This window comes from Dromaius novaehollandiae, chromosome 12 (assembly GCF_036370855.1).
Source record: "Dromaius novaehollandiae isolate bDroNov1 chromosome 12, bDroNov1.hap1, whole genome shotgun sequence".
NCBI classification, from domain to species: Eukaryota; Metazoa; Chordata; class Aves; order Casuariiformes; family Dromaiidae; genus Dromaius; species Dromaius novaehollandiae.
In genome coordinates, this window is record NC_088109.1 from 20187457 (window position 1) to 20211641 (window position 24185).

At 41.2% G+C, this 24185-nt stretch overlaps 1 protein-coding gene across 1 annotated transcript in view; it reads left to right on the top strand.

Moving 5' to 3' along the window:
* The first annotated feature begins 469 nt into the window (after positions 1-469).
* The window catches only part of TAFA1 (TAFA chemokine like family member 1), a 229161-nt gene continuing 205445 nt past the window's right edge, over positions 470-24185 (top strand). Inside the window, exons 1-2 of the mRNA XM_026109657.2 lie at positions 470-995; positions 3061-3181. Of these exons, the coding sequence (XP_025965442.1) occupies positions 3064-3181 (118 nt within the window). The 5' untranslated portion in view covers positions 470-995; positions 3061-3063. The remainder of the gene's footprint in view (positions 996-3060; positions 3182-24185) is intronic.

Consider the following 24185-nt stretch of genomic DNA (forward strand, 5'->3'; position numbering starts at 1 on the left):
AGGGAGAGATTTTTATTCTGAGCTGCGGCAGGGTGTTGGAAAGCTTGTGCAAGTGTATAGGATTATTCTTTTCCCTTCCTCTCTCTCCCTTGTGCTTTTGTACAGTTTCCCTGCACCACCCTTCTACATTTGTGAGCATATACCGCTTGCTGTAAAATGGGATAGGCTTCCTTAAGTCTCACTTGCCGCTTGCAAATAAGTGCAAGAGAGCAACACCTCGGGAATGAAGCCTCTGCCGGCGTAATTAAAGCGTCTCTCGGATTTGTCATTGGCTGCCACGAGTCCTTTGCCGCTACAACTGTTTTGTCTTTCCCTCGGCGCTCTTCCACCCGCCTCTGCCCATTCGTACCTGCTCTCTCGACAGAGAACCGGCTGCTCTTTCCGTGCGGAGTCTCGGTGTGCCGGTATTTAAATGCTGCTCCGGCTGCTAAGCCACAGCGCCTAGCAGAGTGCCTCGCTGTGGCTTGCAGTCGAGGGCTGTGTCGCTTTAAGGCATGTGATACTTTCCCGAGCAGGGATGTATTGAAATAGGCTACGGTGCTTACAGCATCATATAGCAGCGTACGTACAGCTGCCTTACTCTGCACTGCCTGCGCTGGAGTGAGGCTGCTCTGTCATTAAACATACGCTGAGCCTCGTCCTTAAGTATACTGGAAGCTGCAAATTATCTCAAGATCACTTCAGAGGTCTCATCAAGCAGAAGGTGCCGCTAGGAGATGATTTAAAGGTGAAAATGAGAAGGTTTCCACCCCTCAAACCTTGGCCACTTTTCTGACGGCAGAGTGTGAGAGCTCAGATGTCTTCTTTACTCTGGGAATAGGATTTGTAACGAAAAAGAGAACTTTTCTTTTCTTTTTTTTTTTTTTAATCCTGATAAAGAAGATTATTGGGAAGCTATTAAAAATCCCTTATTGTGGTACAGATGGATTTAAAAAAGTGTTAGATCTTTCCAATGAACACTATTAGAGTGCTCTCCTCTTGGTTGGATTACTCAGGTAAGGAGCTTCTTTAGGATTTAAGATTCAGAAAGCAGATCTGGAACTCAGATAATAGCTGGAGGAGTACTCACGGTGTTTGTTACTAGTAATAAGATGATCTCTTTGCATAAAACTGTGTGTGAGATAACAGTTTGCTAACAGCCAAGTACATGGAGAAATGATTGTAAGAAATGCTGGGAATTGAGCAAAAGTAGTTTGAAATAATGTCATTTGAGAAGGCATTTAAAAAACGAACCAAAAAAATGTGGAGATCTAATAATCAAAATATGAGGTGGGTTAAGTAAGTCTTCCGTCCATGTGGTTAAGAATATGATGCCTGAAGAAAGGCACAGGAACATTTAGCAGACTGTAAGTTTGGCTTTGCTTCACTTTTTGCCTAGGATTTATAAAGTTCAGCTTAAATAAGAGCCTGAATACCTGCAATATCACTATGTGTGAGAGTCACCTTTCCCTGTTATCTTACAAAAAGCACAGGGGCACCAAAAATGACAATAAGGCATTAATTCCTGAGGACACGGGAAGTCTGCTGGAGCTCTGCTTTGCAAGCTTACTTGGTCTGAAAATAGAGGAGGAGGAAAGTATACTCTATACAGTAAAGTAAATGGTAGGGAATTAAACTAATTATATGCTGAATAGTGCATTAAACACCCAGTACAGAGAAAGGAATAGCCTCATGCTAATCAAAATAATGTTTTCGTGTTTTCAGTTAATTATACTTGCAAGTTTATGTTTTTTTTTCAGCTGGTTAGCGTTAAAAAGCTTCCCAAAGATTGTCTACTTTAAAATAAGAAAAAAAATCTTCTAAGCATATGTTTTATTGATGCTTAAATTTCATTATTTAATACTGCTATTTTTTCTACTGCAGAAATCCTCCTGATAGGTCACATACTGACTCTATTTTTTTTCTTAATTTTTCTGTGAAGGCATGATTTTTTTTTTTTCCTATGCAAGAGGTTTTTCTCTTCCGAAGTGTGCCTGCCCCTGCAAACGCTGTTCAGCTGATTGGGCTCTTAGCTGGGAAGCAGCACGGCGTCATTGGCTGAGTGAGGAGAGAGCCTCAAGTTTGATTAATTTGGCAATATGAAATGCAGCAGAAGGTGTTGTTAAGGGAACCGGACGATGTGTAGCGTAGCTGAGCCTTGCAAGCCTCCCCATCCTTGCAGGCTTTGAGAAAGAGCTGTCGAAGTTAAACTCAGAGAATTTAGGCAGTTAGTACGGTAATAAAGATAATTATGAAAGTATGCGCCTGTACTGGATGGCCAAGCGTGCCAGCGTTAGGGCAGAGAAAGAAATTACCTTTTTCCTTTGTGGAAGAAGAAAAAAGACTCTTGTTGCGATCTGCTTTGTGGAAAGACCAACCCTGCTATCTAATACATATGAAATTCAGTCGGGCTGTACTCGAGTTCCCTTACGCTGATAGGGCGAATAAAAGGAAGCTGATTTTTAGCTAGGGATTAGCACGCAATTCTGAGAAACAATTACTTTGTTTAGCAGACAGCACTGTGATTAAAAATTAATGCTCACAGAAGTCAAAAACAACAATCTATTGCCTACTGGGTCGGTATTAGCCTTACAGTCTAGGGGATGGAGTAAGCTTGAAATGCTTCTCTGACATCTGATAATGTTGTAAGCCTATCTGTAATGATTTAAAGTAGTTCTGATGCTGTCTGAAGATCATGGTTTTTGGCTGGCCTTGTGAATCCCCCCCTTGTAAATTAGTGGTAGAACAGCGTGGGAATATTTCCCAGCCTTCTGTTTACACTGGGTTTTTTGTTTGTTTGTTTGTTTTCCCCCCCCAGTACTCAGATGATTATAGTTTCATTTTTGCCACTGAATTATTAAAGTTATGCAGACTCTGGTGTTGACATGTCATTACCTCAGCTGTCCTTTCTGGACGTGACCTTTGTTGTGTGACAATTGCATCCTGCAGGGGGAAAAATAACCAGGAAACAAAAGATGCTTAACAAAAAGGAGCTTTAAAAAAGAAATGTTGTAATGGAAGCTGACTATTCTGTGTGCTGTGAGGCGATGGATAATAACGTCTGTCTAATATTTTGTTTAGAGAATGGCAGTGGTCTCTGCAATGTCCTGGGTCCTGTATTTGTGGATAAGTGCCTGTGCAATGCTGCTCTGTCAGGGGTCCCTCCATCACACTTTCCAGCAGCATCACCTGCACAGACCAGGTAGGACCGAGATCAGCTGTGGGATGCCGTAAGATTGCAGGCGCTCTGCCCGTGCTCGTGTCTGTCTCGATAAATGATTGAATAATCGTAAAATCCATTTTATCGTTTAACTTTTATGAGTTGTTTGCCTTGATACTGCAGAGCGTCTTTTTCAGTCAGCCTAACGTGTTGTGCTTTGCCGATCTGATGTTGAAGTATTCATCTTTTAACGTTGTCTAACAACTTTCCGATGTGGGAATCCCATTTGAAACAACAATTTAATTTCTGTCTCTTCCTTTGTCCTTAATTTTATCTTCCATTCACTACTGCAATAAAGGAGGAGAATGGGAAGTATAGCTTGGAAAGACAGTGTAACAGCGTAGTTTTGGATAACTGTGTCTGCTGTATCTAACCCAAACTGGACACAGGTTGGTTACTTAAAATACTTTTAGCCAAAACCCACTCAGTCATTAGTGTTTACCTTGGTGTAAATGAGAGATACAGTTATTTTAGGGTTTTCAAGTTTGCAACCTCATCAGTTTTCAGAAGTAAAGTGTAGCCGGGAGGAGAATTTGGGCCTGTGTCTCAGTGGGGTTAAATGTGTGTAAGGTCAGAATTAGTCCCATGGGTTTGCAATGGAAAACTTAATTCATTTTGACTACTGTGATCCACAGAGATTGCACGTTAGTATTCTTACTGCTCTTGTGCTTTTCTTAATAGCAATTGATCATGTTAAGTTTTCAACTCTTAATTGCATTTTGAAGCATATGTGCCATGTTAAAAATTGAGGAGTTGGCGTAGTCTAACACAGTATTATCATCTAGTTAAAATTAGACAGGGCAAGCATGTCGCTCTATAAATGCTGATTCAAAGAAAAGCGGGAGAGGTCTTAAGAGCTTTAGAAATGAAAGATGGAAAATGTTAACCTGTAATGATGCATCATTTAATATGTGGCAATTAATACTTTACGGTTTTTAATCTAATGGAATTACCGTCAAAGGTAGATGGTAATTGAACTGTAAATGTTCTACAATCTCATGATTAAAAGTTTTGCCAACTATTTTCCTTGTCCAAAAGTTGCAGGTATTGGCATCTTCTTGCTTTCTTGTGATGAAATGTGCATAACATAGAGCACTAGACCCAAATCTTTGATAGACCAACTCTAGGTGGTTAATTCAGTGCATTAGGTTAACTAATGATATTATCTTTACTAGCTGGCACTGGAAGTTGAAGAGTATTTGAATTTTGAGTGATGGTCACATTTGGGACCCACAAAGAAATGAGCAAAATCTTTATTACAATACAATTGTGAGTAATGCTGCAGGTAGTCTGAGTCTGTCCCTCAGTGAAGGAAATAAAAATAAATAAATAAATAAAAACTACCGCCCAGCTAAACAGATAGGTAAAATGAAAATGTAATCTTGTTTTGTAAAATCAGTTGAAACAAGTGACATTATGAGAAAAAATGAGAGCTGGACAGATCCAGAGCTCTGCAACATTTGCCTAAGCTTGAAAAATCGCCTCTTTTATGAAGCAAGAGCAGCAAGACACTGAATGCATACCAAGTGTTGGGGAAATGTGAAAAATGACAAAATCTTTCACTCAGAGATGTGATACAGATAGAGTGAAGGTTTTACAGCTGCCTCATCACCTACTTAGAAACAGCCAGGCTTTTCCTCTTGTGAGCCTTTCCCTGGCAGCTTCTGCGCGCCCTACGTGAATAAGATTGATGGTGTTCTGATCCTGGGCAGCCAATTTCAGTCTCTCAAGAAATAATCCACTACACTGACAGATGAGTGGAGTTTGACATGATGTTCACCTCGGATTCAGATTGTGCTGCACCTGGGAAGTACCAGCTCGTGAGTGTCCTTTAGGGAAACTGTTAGAGATTTTGGACAATTTTTGCTGTCACAACAGAAAATCAGGACAGTATTTTTTTTATAAGGCCATGAATTTGCCGTCTGCCAACTGAATGCAAAAGGTTGTACATAAAAGGGATGGAAATATGTTAACTAGCAAACTGAGTGATTTTAATGTATTCAACTGCAGTCCCTGAGCACACCCTATTTTTCATATTTATAATATTAGGAATGCGTCATTTACTTTTAGTTAGTCACTGTGTAAGTAAGATTAAAATGTTCAGCCAAATAAAAGTGAATAAAAAAAATGGATGCAGATGAGCCAGTGCATAATCTCAGTAATTTAATATTTGGTATATGAAATTTCAACTTATTGAATCATGGCAAATCTAGCTGTAATCAATAGCATGCTCAGCATACCTTTTCTTTCAGTTCGTGAGCTTCCATAGGTAATGAGGCGCTCTCAAATGAGAGCGGTTCTGAACAGTTCAACTCTAGCGTGGGGCTACTTTTGTGTAAGGCAATTAAAAAGGCAGATGCCAGCCTGTCTTGTGCTGCTTGTACTTGATGAATGCAAGAGTGTCACTAAGCACAAAAAGGTGCACATAAAAAAAATTCTGATTTAGTGGATTTAGCATAATAAACTTGAACTGAGCTCAATGGATTAACACAGTGAATATACCCATATATTGGTTAAACCAGTTTTGAAACACTAGAAATCGGGGGCAGCATATGAAAAGGTTAATTTATCATCAAAGTAGCTTTCTGCGGTTTTTTCTTCTGAAAATTTCTTAAGCATAAGTGTCTGAGTGGGTTGAAATGGATTTTTTTATACACTGTATGTGCAAACACATGAGTTTAAAGCTTCCTTTCAGTGTAGTATATGGTTTTATAATTCAGTACTTCTTTATTCAGTTAGACAACTTGGCAGAAGGTACGAACCTGAAAACAAATGAGATAAACCATTTTGTGTGACAGCATTTGTAAGTGACTGTAGCTTTATTTTCTGTGAAATGTTGGCAGAAGGGCACAGATAGTAAGGGCATAGTAAATATTCCTTAAATATAAAGTGGATTATGCTGTGTTATTTGTACCTCTTCATGAATTATTCTTTCTTGCCTCATTAACATAACGAAAGATTTAAATGCCTGCTATTAAATACCCGTAAGTATTGGTGAGTGTTCCTTTTGAATGTGGTAGGTGAGGTGGGCAGGGGAGATTTTTGTGCTTCTTAAGTTGGAGCCAGAGGAGAAGACCTTACTTACCTTGGTGTAAGGTAGCAGAACACCACTGCAGTGTAATTCTCCTTAGGTAATACACGTGCTTTTCTGCAGCTCTTTGTATGAATATATTTCATTTCCATGAAAATTGTTAAGCAAAGGATGTATGAAAGCATTTGCAGGGAAGAACTTTATGTGGAAACTTTTTTTTTTTTTTTTAAAGCATGTCACTTCTATATGATTTATTAGGAAGCAGCAGTAATGAGGAGAATTCCATGTTGGCTGTTTTAAGCTCTAATGTACAGCTGTAGAGCTGTTGAATTGGCCTGAGGATTAGAGTGGACAGGTTGTGATTTGCAGAGTTAGCCAAGTGCCGGTGATAGTCCGTTGATCATCTGATTGACAGAGTTGACTCCTTCCTAGAGGCAGGAAGTGATGCTGGTGTTCAGCAGGACAGTAAGATAGTAACAAATCAAGGTGCTGTCTTAGTGTTCAGGTCTAATAGTAAAAAACCAAAACCCTCTGAATTTTGCAATTCTTAGCAAATTTTTCACGGTTCTGTTCTGTAAGTGAGAGCTGTGTTGCATGCAGTAAGGACCATTAGCTTCCACTGAATTGCAGTGGACAACAAACTAGTCGCACATTGCTTAAAAAGGAGCACGCTGGAGTTGCCTGTAAGTCCATGCAAAATGATCAGCTAAACATTAAGGATGCCATGTTACTCTTATGTGGCTTACATTCACTGTGAAGGTGTGTGGCAGATGCAAACAGAAATGTATACCTGCTATAGCAATGCTGGCTTTTGCAAATATGTTATTTTAAAAATAGACCTATTTGGAGGAAGAAATCTTGGACTGAATCAAGAGTGCAGTCATACATACATCTACTAAATACCAAGCTTTACATATTTACCTTTATTGTGATAGTAGTTAATCATGTGCCAATTAAAAATCATCTCAAGAAGTGGCTCTCCAAACTGAGGAGAAAAATCAGTGTCAAAGCAATTCTGTACAAACTAACAACTGACATCAACCTAAAAGTGCTCTGAGCATATTTCTTAGCAGACAGACAGCATTTTACAGCAACTTGAGTCTGTGGCTGGGAGCAATAAAGTCCTTAGTTCTGATCTTGGCCTTGGCCACTCATTTTTCTAGCCTTGGGGGAAATGGCATATTTTCACATTTCAAAAGGGCTGCTGTCTTCACGTGCCCCAAATTTGTGGCAGTTCAGTTCAGTTCAGGACAGCCTGGGAAGAATGCTTGTCTGAATCTTAATTCCTCAGTAAAAGTGTAAATAAAATAGTTTCTTCTGTACTTGGCAGAGCAAATGAAATTTGTAAGACTAATCAAACAGGGTTTATGCTCTTGGTGTTGATTAAAAGCAGGTCGAATACAAGGTAGTTAATGTATGAATGTATATCACTTCTGTGATTGCTAAAAACTATATCCTAGGTGTGTGCAAGCTGTTTCTTTCATACAACGTCCAAAGTACCATGCAACAGTGTAGCCTGTATCTAGTGGATCAGGTCAGGGACGTGAAAGCTGATGACTAGTGTTTCTTGCTGTGTTAATTAAAATGAACAAATTGAAAAGATGCAAGACCTGATTCAGGTCTCATTACACCAGTAGAGACACAGAGCACCATGAATGTGTCCCAGTTTGTTCAAGATCAGAAAAGGCTGCTTGTAACTATTTCCAGCGAGTGACTGTGAAACACCATCTGTGTCTGATACCTCTGTTATTGATACCGATTCTGTTCTCTGGCCTCCGCAGTCTGTCTTTGAAAACGTGAAATTGTCAACTCCCGAGTAAAGAAATCCAGGCTGGAGGTGTTTACTGTTTTCCTGGGCACTTACAAAACCCTTTGAATGTAGGTGGACGACTGTATGTATTTTGTGCATGCAGAGAACTGATGCAGTGAAATCAGTGCTTGGACTCCGGGCAGCCCAGGAGCGATGAGCTGCCTCCTGCGTCTGTGACTCGCTTGTTCGCAGTAGTCGCTTCTATAGAAGTGTTGTGCCCTGTGATTTTTGAAGAAGTAAACCCCCAGAAGAGAAACAACATGGCAATAGGGTATGTTTGCAGCCAGAGAAGTTAGCCATGCTTTTCTGGGGTATGCAAGCCCTTTCTTCACAGGAGAGAAAAGTCTATTAGAGTGGGAAAAGCAGGTATGTATTCCCAGGGAGTAGCAAGAGTTTGAGGGAGGGTCAGAGCTTAGTTGCTTGCCTGAGAAAGGGCTCATAGCTCCGTTGCGGCTGGAGGGAAGCTGCCGCCGGTTGTGCTGCTGGATGTGATGCCTTGTTACTTCTGATGCAGCCAGACGGGGTGAGCTGGGGGGAGCAGGTGTTGTGGTCCGATGGACCGTGAAGAGCATGGTGGCCAAGCTGCGTGGCGGGGCACCGAGCACCCGCTGTGCAGAACGCCGCTCCGCGGGAGCTGCTGCAAGCGTTTCTGCATTTCCCTTGTCACATGCCATCTGCAAAAGCGCATCGCCAAGGTGTCAACAGGGGTATCGCGAGAGAAAGGCAATGCCGCTTGCACGTGGAATGGGCACTGGCAGAATCTGTCCTCTGGTTCAGTCCGCCCCGAGTCCTTCCTCCTGGCCACACTCTTCCTCCCTGCGCTTGCTGCTTTGGCCCTCCCTAGGTCCCGTCTGCGAGCAGGAGCAAAGCATGTCCCTCTTTGCAAGGCAGAGGCTACCTTGGGGAGACACGGAGCAGAAAGTGTCCCTCTGTGCGGGGGCTCAGCATGTGAGCCCCTACGGCTGCCTCCCCCTCCTGTGCCTGGGTGTCGAGCCTCCGTCTCCAAATGCAGCCTTGGGGCCTCGGTGAGTCACGAAGGGCCCTTCCAGTGCGCTCTGCTATTTGTAGCTTGCTGTCAGGGCTTTAAAGGCTGTGAGAATTCATACTATGATGGTTTAGCCCTAAGGAAAACTTGGCACCTACAAATACAAACCCCAGAGGCACTACCCGTTGTTCTGAGCTGAAGTAGTTCTGCTGATAACATCAAAAACCTTCTTTAGTGATTAGCCTCCTTAAGTTCAAGACTCATTTATATTTTAAAAGGCAATATCCAAGTGCATTTCCTCGTAAGGTAGGCGTGTTTTCTCCCATTAAGTTTCATACTGTTTTATCCTTTCCCTCCTATAATCTTTGAATTTCCTTTTGAATGCTTTCTTTTCCACTCTGCTCTGAAATCAACCTTTGCTGTGAGCAAGATTTATTTTCCTGATGGGATTCAGCCTTTCTGCTATTTCCAGATGCTCTGTACAGAGCCATTCACTCCGGCTAAACTTATCCAGCCCTGTTCCAGGGCTCAAATATCTTGTTTCGTTGCACTCTAGGCAGGGACCGCTAGGACTGCAGCGCAGTTGGAAGCTAAGTTTATTAGTCTTTCAGTGATGCACAGTGGAGAATTGGGGGTGGAAATTAAGCAGAATGAAGTTATGAAGCCCCATATATATATATATGTGACTCATATTTCTGTGCTCTATTTAGAAGATTGTTATCTGACATCTCCCTCTCTCGCTGACTCTACTTTAAGAATGGCAGCTTTCCCCTTTTCCTTTGCATTGGGGTAAGAAACCACTCCTGCTCTCCTTGGAAGTCACTTATCTTCAATAACAGCAGATGCAGGCTCAGGCCTTTGGCTGCTGTCTGGTAATCAATACTTGCATCATAGTATTCAGTTATAATTCTTCTTGGAGAAAAAACACTTTTGGAAAGTGAATTGGTGGCAGAAGTTGAGGAGCTTAGGAGCTGGATTTTTTTTGAATGATGTTAATAAATCTGGGGTTTCAGAATCCAGTCCTAAATACTTGCTTGGCATGATCAAAGCACCTGCCACTTCGGTGGAAATTGCCCGTCAGCTCCTGATCCTGAGATCTGTTAGAATTAAATGCTCTTTTATGGCTCGGTCCTAAAAAGTACCGGGCAGTTCCCGCACAGCCTGCGGTCTGGGCAAAAGGGGCAGTATTCTTCTTCCATGGCCTGGAGCTCACTTCCATAGTGACTCCTTGAAAATATCTAAGTGAAGAGCAACATGGGGTTAATCTGTTATCCGAGATGGCTGAATTTGCCCTACCACAGTGGTCTCATGGGAGTGCCTCGCCTTTGAGCCACACACAATCTGGGATGTGACTGCTCTACAGCAGCAGCTCCCACTGACGGTCACGTGTGCCCTTTTGAAAATGGGCCTGAATATTTCTCTTATGAGCTGTGAGGTTTTATTTGTATATCACATGTTCTACCTCTCACTGAATGGAAAGGCAACTAAAGAGCAGCTTAAATGAGAATCCTTGTCTCTCGATTAGGAGTGCTGCAGGTTCAGGTCATAATGTGCGAGCTCCAAAATATGCAAGATCCAAAGCTCCTATTGGATTAGTAATCTGGTTTTCTGTAGATGTCAAAAAAATATGGATCAAAAGTCTTCAAATCCACTAAACAAAATGAGGAAAAATCACTTCTGTAGTTAATGTGTGTGTAAGCAAAAGCCATGTCAATGGAGAATTTGATCTGAAATCATCTATGATCATACATGTCGGTTTATTAGAAAGTGGGGAACTTAGTGTTGTTGTTTCCCATCTTCTAAATAAAGCCTGAAGCCAACAGGCTATATAGATGAGCCTGAGTCTAGGCTCAAAACTAAACTGCACACACTGTAATAAAATTTTATTATCTTAGGTGTCCTCATTAATGCTCTTCAGAAATGCAGTTAAATATTTCTGGCAACCGAAGCTTCAGTGTAATTTTGCTGTATTGTAAAGGATTTATTAATTATAATCTTTTCTTGCAGGGTCTATTTATATTTGATCATGACATTAATTGGTTGCCAAAACAAACTAGAGTTAATTGTGTTTAATTAAATGGTTGGGAGTAAGCAAGGATAGTGTATTTGGAAAATCAGTTTCATTGATTTATATGTTTATTTTTTAAAAGAACCTGGATAAATGAAAGGAATTTATTGCTTAGCACCTTTTTCCCCACATGCCAGATGATGAGTAATAGAGTTGTGGCTTTGTTGAACAGATTCAAGGATGAAAAAAGTCTTTTCTTACATAATCCTATTAATAAATAAATGTTCACATTCTGAATCATTCTGAGTTTAAATAAAAACCAAACAAAAATGATGCAATGAGATAAAGTGAAATTGATACTAACAATAAGGTAGTGCTCAGCACAATGTATTTTGAAAAATACATTTGGGAGAAAAAGGCAGCTCCTTCAGCTTCATTTGCAATTTGGCTAAGGGTGGGTTGGATAAGGAAGCTAAAGTAAAATATTCTGTAAAATATGACTAAATAGGTTCTTTTTTTTATAATGCATATAAAATTGGTTAACTTCGCTCTTCAGAAGAGTGGCTTTAGCCATGTCCATCAGCCTATTACACTCATTGCTGCTAAACTGAGTGGAGAATTCAGAGGCCCTAGCACTTTCTGGAAGAATCGATTTCCGAAGTTGTGATGTTGTCTGTCTGTCTGTCTTTTTAAAAAGATACATAGTTTGTTATTTTTATACATTCCCTGTTTCTGCCTTTATATTCCTTATAAACACTTTCACCAGCATAAGATTTGTTATCCCAGCAGTTGCCTAAAACAAGTCGTCATCCTTTTAAATGGGATAAATCCTGCCTGGAAGCATATATTCAGATATGCCAGCAGCTGCTTCCTTCTGAAGAAGGCCTTGTGTGCCCTTTTAACTCATATCGGCTCCTGTTGCAGTTTGCAGCAGTGTTGGACTTAAAGGAGGTCTGCTGTGGCCAGAAGGTTACCTTTTTTTTCTTTTTTTATCCTAAAACCAACTTTCTTTGTAAGTTAGTGTGATGCAAGGTATTGTCCTTACCTACAAATCTTGCCTTGCTTAAATCTGTAAGTTTTCAGGGTGATACTAACACTTCTGTCCTCTGTTATGAATAGCATTAACTCATGAAGTTCTTGGTTTCTTCCGTGGGAGGCTGTAAAATTTGTGTAGTAGTGCCTTCTGGCTGATTGTGCTGTGCATTAAAATGAAAACCCAATAGATGAGTTGAAGATGTTGGAGGTCTTTGAAAGAGTCTGTAATTGGCTTCTGAGTGCCAGGGTAGGATCTGACAGAGAATGATTATGTCCAAGCCAGCTCCCACACTTGTAGTGTAATTATTGCTGTAGTAATATCATATTTTGAGTAGAATGCAGCTTCTTTTCCCAGGCCATTAAAAACTGGCTTTCCAGAGCAGAAAACTCATTGCTTTTGCCATGAAGTCAGCTGCCCAGGTGGTCTTCCTTAACCTTGTTTTTAGTTTTCTCCAACAAATAGATGACCCCTTTTGTTCTAATTTAGTTTCTCTTGGTATTTCTATTACCTCTTTCTAGTTGGCAGGCAAGGAAATCAGATGTGCATCAAATGAAACCATTTGTCATGGATTAGTGCATGCAAATACCTTGATGACAGCAGTAGACAAAAACCTGCAAGTGTCTGAATGCTAAGTTTGGGAGAAAAAATTAATGAGGCCAGAATACCACTGATGGTAGTCTCCAAATGAGTTTATTCAGCCCCTTAAAAGTAAGGTGACACTGTTCTCATTGCTCACTTATCCTAAGACTGCAATATAAAAGAAGAATGGGTAAGACTTCAGGGTAACGTGCAGTGACTTCTGCTAAGGGGGAGAGGGTCCACTTAATCTCCAGGCTTTCAGGGGGCAATAATATGTCAGGGCTCTCCTGCTCTTGATTAAAACTCATCTGTACCAAAGCAGAGGAGGAGGTTGGGGCCCACAGTCAGGCAGGAGCAGAGATGGGTGTTAGCGATGCTCCAGTGTGCATATCCCAGTTCGTCACAGCCTGTTGGGCTCCGATGAACTGCCAAGTAGGATATTTAAATGAATCATATGGAAGTGGAATTATGTTTTTCCAACCAAGACACCAAGGAAATGTTTTACATTTTCCTTACCCAATTCTGTCTTTGGGGGTAATTGTTTAATGTTGATCTCCCACTGTTGGTAACGCGCTGACTTGAGCTAGTTGACAGTAATTATTAGGTATTTATATCATGCTTTGCTCTCTTATGTTTGTTACTCCACTTTCCTTGTTAGCCTGGTTAGGCTCAAAGTCTTGAGTCCTAAAAGATTATATCAGGCTCCACTGAGCTCCCGGCTCGAAGGACAGCGTAAGGAAGAGCTGGGATGCGGTTGTGGAAGGACTGCCGGACATAGCATATGCTGTGTACCTTAGTGCATTTTATTTCCATTCCCCCCAGACCACCCTTAGGAGAGTGCCAGACACAGGGGCTATAATTCAGTGGAAGCTCCATAATGTAGCCAGATCACCTGATGTTTTCTATAGGCTTCTACCTTATTTCAATTATTATTTTTTAACTCTTCTGTTTATTCAATTTCTAAATCTGTTGTCTTCGCTTTCCTTTATTTTCTCTTTCATCTTTATGTAAGCTCTGATGGCATTCACTTTTCTAAAAGTCTCTTCAAACCTCTGCCTCTTAGTCAATGCACCTTGATGTGGTGCTTGTGAGCAACAAAATACTACTTGATTTCATCCCAACTGGAGTAACACCCACATTTTTATTGATAAATAGCTTTAAACACTGCTGTCTGGAAAAATCAAAAAGGAGCAGTTTGATCAAAAGGTGTGACATGCTGAAATACACGTTCTACTTTCTCATGTTGACACCATATTTTGTTACAAGTGTTTCCTAATACGAAGCTGGAGGAAACATGAATTACAGCTTTTCTCACTCATAGGACTTGATGATACCACAGAAATAAACGTTGTGTTGGTCAGGCCAGGCGAAGCAGGCTCGGGAAAGCAAGCTCTTGACTGAGCAGGACCGGTTTTGAAAATGAACAAATGCTGGCAACAAAAATAGGCACAAAGTAAAGGGATGTGGATTTTGCCTTTCAGTGTGAATTGTTTGACCATTTTCTTAGTAAAATGGTTCCTTGAATTTTTAGACTGTATTTAAACTGGCTTTGAGTTGACTGTTGCTGCGTGGTGTTGTGTGATAACGTGCTTTGTATGGAGCAATGTGGTCTCTTGTACTGGTTACACCTTTCTTTATGATTCAGGGGTGACTTACATAACACAAGTCTTGGTTGTGCATCTAATTCAATCTCCCTTGAAAATTTCTCCCCAAATATGTACGTATTAATCCTGAGATGTTTTTCCAGTTTTTGTGTTTGGGGGGGTTTTGTCCCTTTTTTTTTATGGGAATGGTTGTGGTTACAAATGGATGGAACTATTGGTTTAATGAAACACTTTGAGATTTTTGGGGATTTGTTCTGACCCAATGTGGAATGAAACAGGGATCTAGCCTGGTCTAACCTTAGGGGATCTAACCCTGCTTTGACCATGAGATGACCTCAGAAGCCCTTTTCAACCCAAATCGTTCTGCAGTTCTGATCTTTCGGAATCTCTGAAACAACAAAACCAAACCAATGAGAGAGAGATGGAGCAAGCAGGTTGCCTCTGTCCTCAGATTCCAGTGTAACAGCATGTTTAGGCACTTGCCAGGGATATGGAAAACTCCAGTTCACCTGCTTGCTCTTATAAAAGTTGAATTATTTGCGTATGTTCTTATATTTTTGACTTCCCATCTACAGAAGGAATAGATGGGATCTATATAGATAGAAACAACCACAAAGTAGTATGAAATTTGCACTGAAGTTCTTCTGATAAGATTTGTATATCCTTAGTATGCTGCTGTCTGCATCCGATGGGCTTGTGCCCTTTAGAAGGTCAGAAGAGATCATCTCTTAGTCCTGACAGCATCTGTGAATTAAAGTCTGTTAGAGGGAGTCCATAGAGTTTAAAATGCAACCCCACTTTCAAATGTAAATGGAGCAAAATCGTTCTCCATATAATACATTGTACATTGAATCTATTAATACCTAAAGTTTTGGAGGTCCTCCCTTAAGCTGTGTTCTGTATGGTTTTAAAAAGGGCTGTAATGTCAAACCTTTATATCAGAACCGACGAAAGATATAAACAAAACTTGGTTATGCCATTGTCAGGAGGGAATTAATCAGTATTCTGAGAGCAGTACATAAATCTTTAGAACGTCAGTATTTGCTGTAACAATCACATAGTTTTACAAGGCAGCCAAAACCTGCTTTTTAGGGGATTTTGTTTGTTTTTATTTTGTTTTTGTTTCCCCCCTTATGCCCAACTGAGGGACAGTGGATCCCACAGATGCGGGACATAAACAGCATTAAGCACTGGTATAGGTCACCTGAGAAGTCTCCAGCATGGGCATAGCCAGGGCTGCTGAGATGCAAATGACTGAGGTATTGCTATTGTGTCCTTTAAGTAGTCTCTTTAAGTGATCCTGATGGCAGTGGCTGGCAAAGAGTCTCCTCTCCCACCTTCCCAGGGTGGGTGTCCCCATCGCTCATCCTGCGCATGGTCTGCCATGCAGGTACAAGCATCGCTGAGCTGGGCAGCAGATCATGGAGGCTCTTGGCTCACCCTCTTCATGAAATCAAGTGCTTTAGCGTAAACCAACTTCATGCAGGCTTAAACCTTCATGGTGGTTAAGCTCTAATCTGTCGGACTGCCCCCGTTATGAGGTGTAAGAGCTTTCGCGTTCACGTACTGTTGCTCCATTGGCAAATGAGTAAATTTGTAGTGAATTTTGTTCCTGTATCCCTACGCTTATCCGAATCTGCGGCTCAGCAGATGCAGTCAGGCAGCGCTGCGTTTGTTTCAAATTTGGAACTCTTGACTCTTTACTTAATTGCTTCCTTTGAGAAAGTTGGACTTTTTCCTTTTGGACAAAAAGGCTTACATTTTAAATACACTTCTCACTTGAAACCTACACTTCCCACCAGAGTTTTGTGCGATGCTCCCAATCTTTCGCAGACAGCATAACTCTGATTTTGCATAACTCAAAGAGCATGTTTGTGTAATGTGTCTGACTTGCAAATCTGTTATCTCAGTACGCGTGCAGGCCAGCTACAGTAGCATAAAACTTGTGGCAAGATAACTTTTTTTAAAAAAAATAAGGAAAAATTTCAAACTGCTTCATTTGCCACAATTGAAAATACTTAATCTCCTGATTGTTTCTGAAGACGTGGATTGCTTTAGGCCTGGAAGATAGATCCCCAAGGAGGGCTGTGCTCTGGGGTCTTCTGCCTGGAAGATCATCGGTGACTGTTTTGTTTGGCTCAGCCAAAGGGATGTGTTGGGGCCTGCCGGTGGGGCTGGGAGCCTGTTAGGGTCCTGCCTGGCCTTCCCCACTAATGGCCCTTTTGGGCTGCTGCTGTTGGGTTTTTGAGCCTCCTGCTGAGGTTTTGCTTCTCACCTGCTGGGACCTAGGAAACCTCCTGTGCTGTGAAGCTGGCAAAAGATTTTCTACATTATTTACCTTTTGGCAACAAAAATGCTCAGTGGTTATAAGGCTATTTACCAGTATTGTCATGTTTTCTGGCAGGATTTCATACTGTCATGGAGGCATAGCAGGAGTCCTGTGTCCCAGCTCGTATCAGGGATAACCTGCTCAGACAGAGGGTCTTGGCCAGGGTTGCTCTCCCACAGCCTGATCTGCACCTTTACCGCTCCTGCAATGACGGCAACTGGGCTTCCCCAGCGATGCCCATCGCCTGCATCGCAGAGGGGATATCTAGGGGCCTCTGCTAGGCCTGGAGAATTAAACCAGGTGTTCATCTCATATGTGTTGCTGACTTCCTGTAAAAAAATCGCTATTTTAACCCCTTGTGATTATGTGCTTTTATGCACTTGAGGAATTGTAGCAGACTTTCTTTCTGTTTGTTTTTTTCATAGGCTGGAGGGGATACACAGGGTAGCACTCTACACTTTGCATAGCAGCATTTCTTTTACTGTGTGACTACAGTACTGTAAATAATTGAATTTTTTGTATTTGACAGCCAAAGCAAGATACCAAGTGTTGCTTCAGTACAATATTTACATTTTGAAATTAGTTTAAAACAATTTAATTGTTTTTCCTGCTAAACTGAAAAAGAAAACAGAACCTGAAACAATTTGTTTTATTTCTAAGAAGCATTTCCTCCTCTAGATTTTTAATTTAATCAGGCCTTTTCTTTGCTCCTCTTTCAGTGCTTAGAAATAAAACAAATAAGAGGGTAATCAGAAGCTGCTTAAGGTACTCTGATTTCATTCTGTTTTCTGCTGTGGGTGCTGGCCTGTCCTCTTCTCTCTCTCTCTCAACAATAGACTGGTGCTGTAATGATATTGGTGGTAAGGGGAGTCATATCCAGTACCTCCTGATGACAGTTTTCTATTTTGAATAAATAATTAGGTAATCATCAGAGCAGGGATTGGACATCGAGTTTCTCTCCTGCCTTCTTGGAGGGCAAAAAAGTCAGTCTTCATGACTAATTTAGTATTTTACATAAGATTGGATAGGACTGAGTAAGGGCTTTAAGAGACGGGCAGTGTCACTGCCCAGGGAAGGGCAGGGATCGCTCCTCTAAAGCTTCTTCTCCCTGCTAAAACAGGGAGTTTAAGCTGCTGCTGAGTTGGGGGGGCTCCCAGGAGAGGAGCATCCCCCAGGGCTGGAGAAGGCTGTGCTGCCTGCTGTGAGTTAGACACTGGAAAAGGAGACTTTAATACACACATGAGCATCTTTTAAATGATATTGCAAAATTTATCCTTTAGGAAGAGTGTAATTTGGATGCTTTTGGTTCAGAGAAGAAAAAAGCTGTGCCGCTGCCTGCCAGCTCTCCGTGCAGTGTTGTGTGTATGCAGTTTCTGTCCATTCTTTACTGCATTTGAAAGACAGATTTTGAACTGTGGCTTCTTGATAATTTTGGAGGAGAAGAAGGCTGCACATCATCCTCGGCTCACGCCACTTCTGCTCACTTGGCCGTTCAGAAAACAGGTCAGCGCCCCAGAGGGTGGGAAAGCAAGACTTTGACAGACTGATGTTTGTGTCATCTCAACATCATCTTCTCCGATGAGGCGACTTTCTTGTTCGAGGTGCTATAACTATCCATGTAAGAGAACCAATGCTGGTTTTCCTTTAAGAAATAAACACCTGTAGCAGTTATTTCACTGTCCTTGAAATGCAGACTGGCATGTCTCACCTTATTTTAAGAGAGAGAGTGCTTCTAGGTTTTTTTGACTGAAGCTTAGCATTGGAAATGTGCTGCTTTTGCTGAGTGATAGTATCTGCTTTTGTCATTTTTATGTAAATTCAGCTGTGCTTTGCAAAGCACCGTTGTTCTCTTCTTCCAGAGAAATCTGCCTATGCCGTCATCTATCAGCAGTAAAGATCTATGTGCACACTCTAATATTAATCATCAAATCCCTAACAGTTATTTAAACTGCATCTACTTGTACCTTTTTCATGACAAGCTCTTGGGAGGGGAGGGTGGAAGTTTACAGGGAGTTTCCCATTTGAATATAGATTTTGACAGTCTTAGAGCTGGATGCTTACAGCTGGATCCAAACTTTGATTTCTGATTTTGGTGATGCTTCTGACTGCTGAGCACCCGAAGGGGTCCGTTCACGTGACGCTGTCTCTGGCTGGGTCAGTGAACCTGCTGCCTCCAAGGGGGAGACCGGCCGTGTGGACGTGGTGGTCCTGGCTCGTGGACTGTGGCACCAGGAGCCACCTTGGCTTCAGCAGGTAGGAGAGGGGAAGGTGCTGAAATGCAGCCAGCTCGTCCTGGCAGGAAACTTTATCTGAGTGAAAATATATGAAATGTTTGAATAGTGGACAGTTATTTCTTTATCTTAAACAATTTATGGTTTAACACATGGCTCCATTTATCAAATGTCCTTTTCTCGGCGGATCAAAACCCAGAGGGGACATGATAGCTTCCCAGATTAAGTTTTAGGCAGTTTAAGGGGCTGATGTCATATGCTGTTTCAACAGCTAGTTTTAGTGCCATGCACATGCTAGACATGATATACCTCTCTCGCTTCTAATAGACATCAGCTTTTTAAATTTGCTTGCTTACATGAAATTGCTTTTTCAGATGCTCTGAACGGTGGCATTCCTGTAAAGTCATTGATACTTCTTTTGGGATGGAAGCTTTTCTCCGTGTTGTGGATAGGCTGCTTTAGATGCATTGAAAAGCAGTTGTGCAAGAAAGAGTTCAGCATGGATGTTTCCAATTAGACAGTTCATAGGTACGGTTTGTCTGTGTGGTTGTAACTCTTAAAGAAGTTATATCAAGGCCCAAAAGAATAATTTACCTGGTGGTAGGACTTGGTCAGTCAAGCCAGTTTTATTTTAATAAGTGGCAGTGCTGGATTTTAAGTAAATAAGAGTACTTACAGTAAGTTAGGAGAGGAGGTCTTCAGTGAAATACATTGCCTTGTCAGGAAAACGTCCTCCTGTGGGAATGTACTTACCAGTTTTGGCAGGATCCAAATGTTGGTAAAACAATGGATTAAAAAATCTCAACCTCCCCTTCAAGAAATGTGACCAGCAGCTTGGTGTTCTACGAACGCCCCTGGGAGCTGATTCAGATCAGGGACTTGAATCTCAGTCTTCCACTGGGCTGTTGAATTTCTCTATCTGAACTTTTCTTTTTCTGGGGTGAAAGTCCTATCCTACAGGCAAGAACCTCGCTCCACGTGCAGGAAGCTAAGCTGCAGGTACAGCCTGACTGCCACACAGGGTAAAGCCCAGGAGTTAATTTCAGCAGCACAAAACACAAACTTACTTAACTCAGCCTTATGATTTTGTAAAAGTACCAGTCTGCTTCTTCATGATGTCTGTCCATGTTGTTACCCAGCTCAATAAGCAACGTGCAGCTACCAAATGTTGCCAAGCCCCAACTCTGCCAGCAGAAATAGAATGGAGTGTAAAACACTTTTTTTTTTTTTTTTGAAAGCACTTCATCATGTGGAGTAGAAAATGTAGATTCATTTCATAGCTGACACGTAACTGATTACTTATATTTCTTAGAAAACAACTGAGAATATCTAAGAATTTTTTACCAATATGAATGACTTTCCTTGTCATGATTCAAAAAGAACGATGAGAAAAGACAAACTGAGATTAAGCAACAAACAGCCCCTGAGATGTGTCACTTTCTTGCAATGATTTGCATAGGATGGTACCCATAAATTACGCAGACTGCTATCAGATACTGTGAATGAAAATATGCTTACTGATTGCAATGTAGTTTTCTGAAAAACGGTCATGAATTGTGCCTGCAAAAGGTAATGGTGCTGTCCTGCTAAAATGCTGCTTGACTTTTTCAGGACACTTCTTCAGACCCAAGGCATGATACTAAGGTGCTAATCTTTTGTCTTTTAATGTTGTCAAAAAAAAAAAAAAAAAAAAAACATGAGTCTTTATGCTGGATAATATCACCATCTGCCTATCTGTCACTTTTCATTGCTTTTATCATGGCATCTAAATGTCAAAAGAACAGAAATCCACATCTAACATAAGAAAAGTGAAAACTTTCCATGTTGCTCCGACACTCTGAATATTCTGACATGTCAAAAGCAGGAAAAGATTCCGTAAATAAATCAATCAATCAATCTGTAATACAGCTATTTCTCAGCAAACAGTTCACTCAGCTTTGGATACCCTCTTCTGTCTGAAGCATTTCCCTCTTCTGTGACTGGAAGTATTGGAAAGATGCTGTCAGGAAAGGAGGCTTTATTTTGTTCTTCTACAAAGCCTCCTTGTTCGCTGGCATTATTACCCATGTTCCTTTTGTTACTCCTTGAGGAAAGTGGAAGAAGGTGGCAAAATATCATCTCATGAAACTAGAGTAATTGTATATGTGTACATCCAGACGTGACCCTTATTTTTCGTCTTTTCAAAATACTCCATGGCAGGGAAAGCAGTGAGATCTTAGTCATTCTCACTGGTAACTAAGTGGTAAATGTTTCCCACCAGCTGACCAGCTCTTACAGCCAACCCCAAAATCTTTGTGACTATTTGAATAACTGACTGCATTTCTGCTGGGTCTTGATGGAAACAGAAATGTTCTGAGCTTTGCTGTTGCTGAGAAAGTCTCTTGTTGTGCTGAATGCCAGACTGGAAAGAGATCCCTTGCTTCCAGGTCTGCTGCTTGTCATGTACCAAAGTAGCAACGGGAATGGCCTTGGAAAGGGCAGCAGAAAATCCCTACATGGCATCCCCTAGGGGAAGTGAATGTTGCTGTCTTCTTCAGACTATACTTTTTTTTTCCCCCCTCATGGAGAGCATTTCTTTAGTTCCCCTGTAGCAGTGAAGACATCAGCTTGCAGCTGCAGAGGCAAGATGTGGCGACAACCACGCTGAATAGCGGCAGCAATACTGGCAATACTGTGGCAACGCTGGAAGGTCAATGTACACTGATTTTCCTTGTTTCTTGCCTGTGCACCCTTGGGATAGTGTAGCTTTGCCTGTCCTGGGGGGACAGCACTGTCAGGCTTGAAGTGGCACTGTCGGGCTGTGGGTGGTGGTGGAGGGACGTTGTATGTGTCCTCTGCTGCTGCTGCAAGGCAAAGCCAACTTGGTGGGAGGAGAAGGTCTTGTCGTCAGCCCAGAGGGCACCTCTCCCTCTTTTATATAAAGCTGTGATTTTCCTTTTTTTTTTCTTTTTCTGTCAGTGAAAATCTTCAGAAATTTTAGTCCTTAGGTTGGAAATATCTGTCAGATAGACTCCTTGCTCTTTCGTTATTTGTGTCTTATCTTCACTTCTTTTTTTTTCCTTTTTGAGATGCAAAGACGATACTTTTTAACCACTTATGCTCTGCTGTCCAGAGTTGTACTCTGTGTACTTACACTGATAGTCTTTTCTGAGTGGAGCACTTAAAATCATGAAAGAAAAGGATAAGCGTATGAAATCTGAGAACAATATAAATTGTCCTGTGTATCTTCTTTCTTTGCTAAAAAGTTTTCTTATTAGTCCTACATTTTGAGTTATAATTGCCATAATCATTTCTAAAGTATGCATCAACTCAAGTAGAGAAAATTCCCAAAGTATTATAAAGCTTGCCGTGATGCCTTCTGTCAGTAATACGTAATGTTCAGGGAAGTGCAATGCATGCTGTAAACAAAACTATGGTGAGAAGATAGAATTTACTTATAAGGTTTGTGCATATGCATACGCACCCATATCTTTACTGTAAGCCAGCTCATTTCCTGCCTTATGTTCCCTGCGTTCATCCGGACTTCTTTCACCGGGGTTTCGGGGACTGTACACTTTCGTGTGTGTGGTTAGATTCAGAAGTTGCAAATCCATAAAATCAATCTGTGATCTTCTGGTAAATAACACCAAAGAGTTTATAGCTTGTTCAGCTTTGTGATTTAATCATAACTTTGATTTACAGCCATTTGCCAGCCTGGTGGGCAGAGTGGTAAATATCCTGCCGTCTGGGAGACTCCACTCCTGATGCACCTGTGTTTTACACCCTAAATACATCAGGAATGGGCAAGTCCTCCCAAGGGGGAGGAACCGGTGTGTCACCACTACTGCAGCTCCCGTGGCCACGGGGCTACCTGCCCTGCTGCTGCTGGCTTGGGAGATGGGCTTAAAGAAGTGGTTTTAGCAGCAAGTGGGGATTTGAGGTAGTAACAGGCTTGCTTTTCGGTAAGGCTGCCAAACATTCTGGCTTCATCAGATTCTTCTGGCAGTGATAGGTGTATTAATGAGCATTTTTATCACATAATAGTCCGTATCTTGAAAAGTCAAACTGTGAGTACATTTGTAGATTGGGTTTAACTATTAGTGCTTTTCCAGGAATTTATATATAGACATATGTATATTTTATTTATTAGCAATATTAAATCATCACAGTTGGAGAACTATACATCTGCTATTGATTCATTTTCTCCTGCTACCACAGAAACATGCAGATATCACATTTCACCCAGCTGTCAGTATTTGAAGATGTTTTCTCTTTTTAAGTCTCTTACATAATTATATAATATGGGGGATAAAGATTTTATTGGCATGTTTTTCTGTAACTTAATTTATATTATGTTTTTCAAGGAAGGAAACTTCCACACTTAAAAGGAGAAAGAGAGGTAGGCCATGAAACTTTTTTTAATGGCAGTAATGCAAGTGTTCTGTGATTTTTTGGATGTTAGAGCAAGTCCACCAGGAAATGGATTAGTAGGCCAGGAGAGGATATTGTGATCAAAGTGCATAGTAAATTAATTTACCTCATGCTCCTGCATTTTATCACATAGATATCACCTCTACATATGAAAAGATACAGGAGTATGGATGCAGTATTTTCTTAGTGCTTATATCTTATTCCAGAACTTTAATTATTTAACATTCCTGCTTTAACCTTATTGAAATATTAAAACCCTGCAATCCCTTAAATTTACTTTTGTTACAACTGTAACATTACATTTCTGTGTCATTATGATACCAGTTCGTAATTGCAACCCAGACAGGTCTTTGACCATTTGAATAGAAATGAAAACTGGTTTTGACTGGTAGATGTTAAGCAATTTCATCAGGAACAAGGGCACACATTATAATGAAGTAAGGATTACCAATTCACTGACATCAAGAGCCCCTTTTTAAAGAACTTTATCATTCATTCGCCCTTGCAACTTACAGACAGTCTGGCTCAGTCACTTCCCATCTATGTAACTGTTGTGAGTGATTTTTCAAGTTGCAGTAGTTACACTTCGCAATTAGACTTGGCTGGTAAACAGTTCATTAAAACATCTGCTTCAAAGAAAGATGAAAGAAGTCTTTCAGAGGTTTTGATGGAGAGCTGGAAAGACATAAGGACCCATCTATTGCTGTCGGAGCCTCGAGGCTGGGAAGGTGGCACAGCGAGGTTGAGGATGGGAAAGGCAAATTTCTGTGCCCTTCTGAATTACGGGGATTAGGCTTTCTCATCCACTGCTCGTGGTTAGGTCAGTGCCCTGACACGGCTGCTCGGGCTGGGCTGGGCCTTTGACCAAAGAGTTGTCTTGTTCCTGAGCAACTCTGTCCAATTAAAATTACTGCCAAATGGCTCTTCCTCTCAAAAAGTTTCAGCTGTGAGGACTATGTGCTA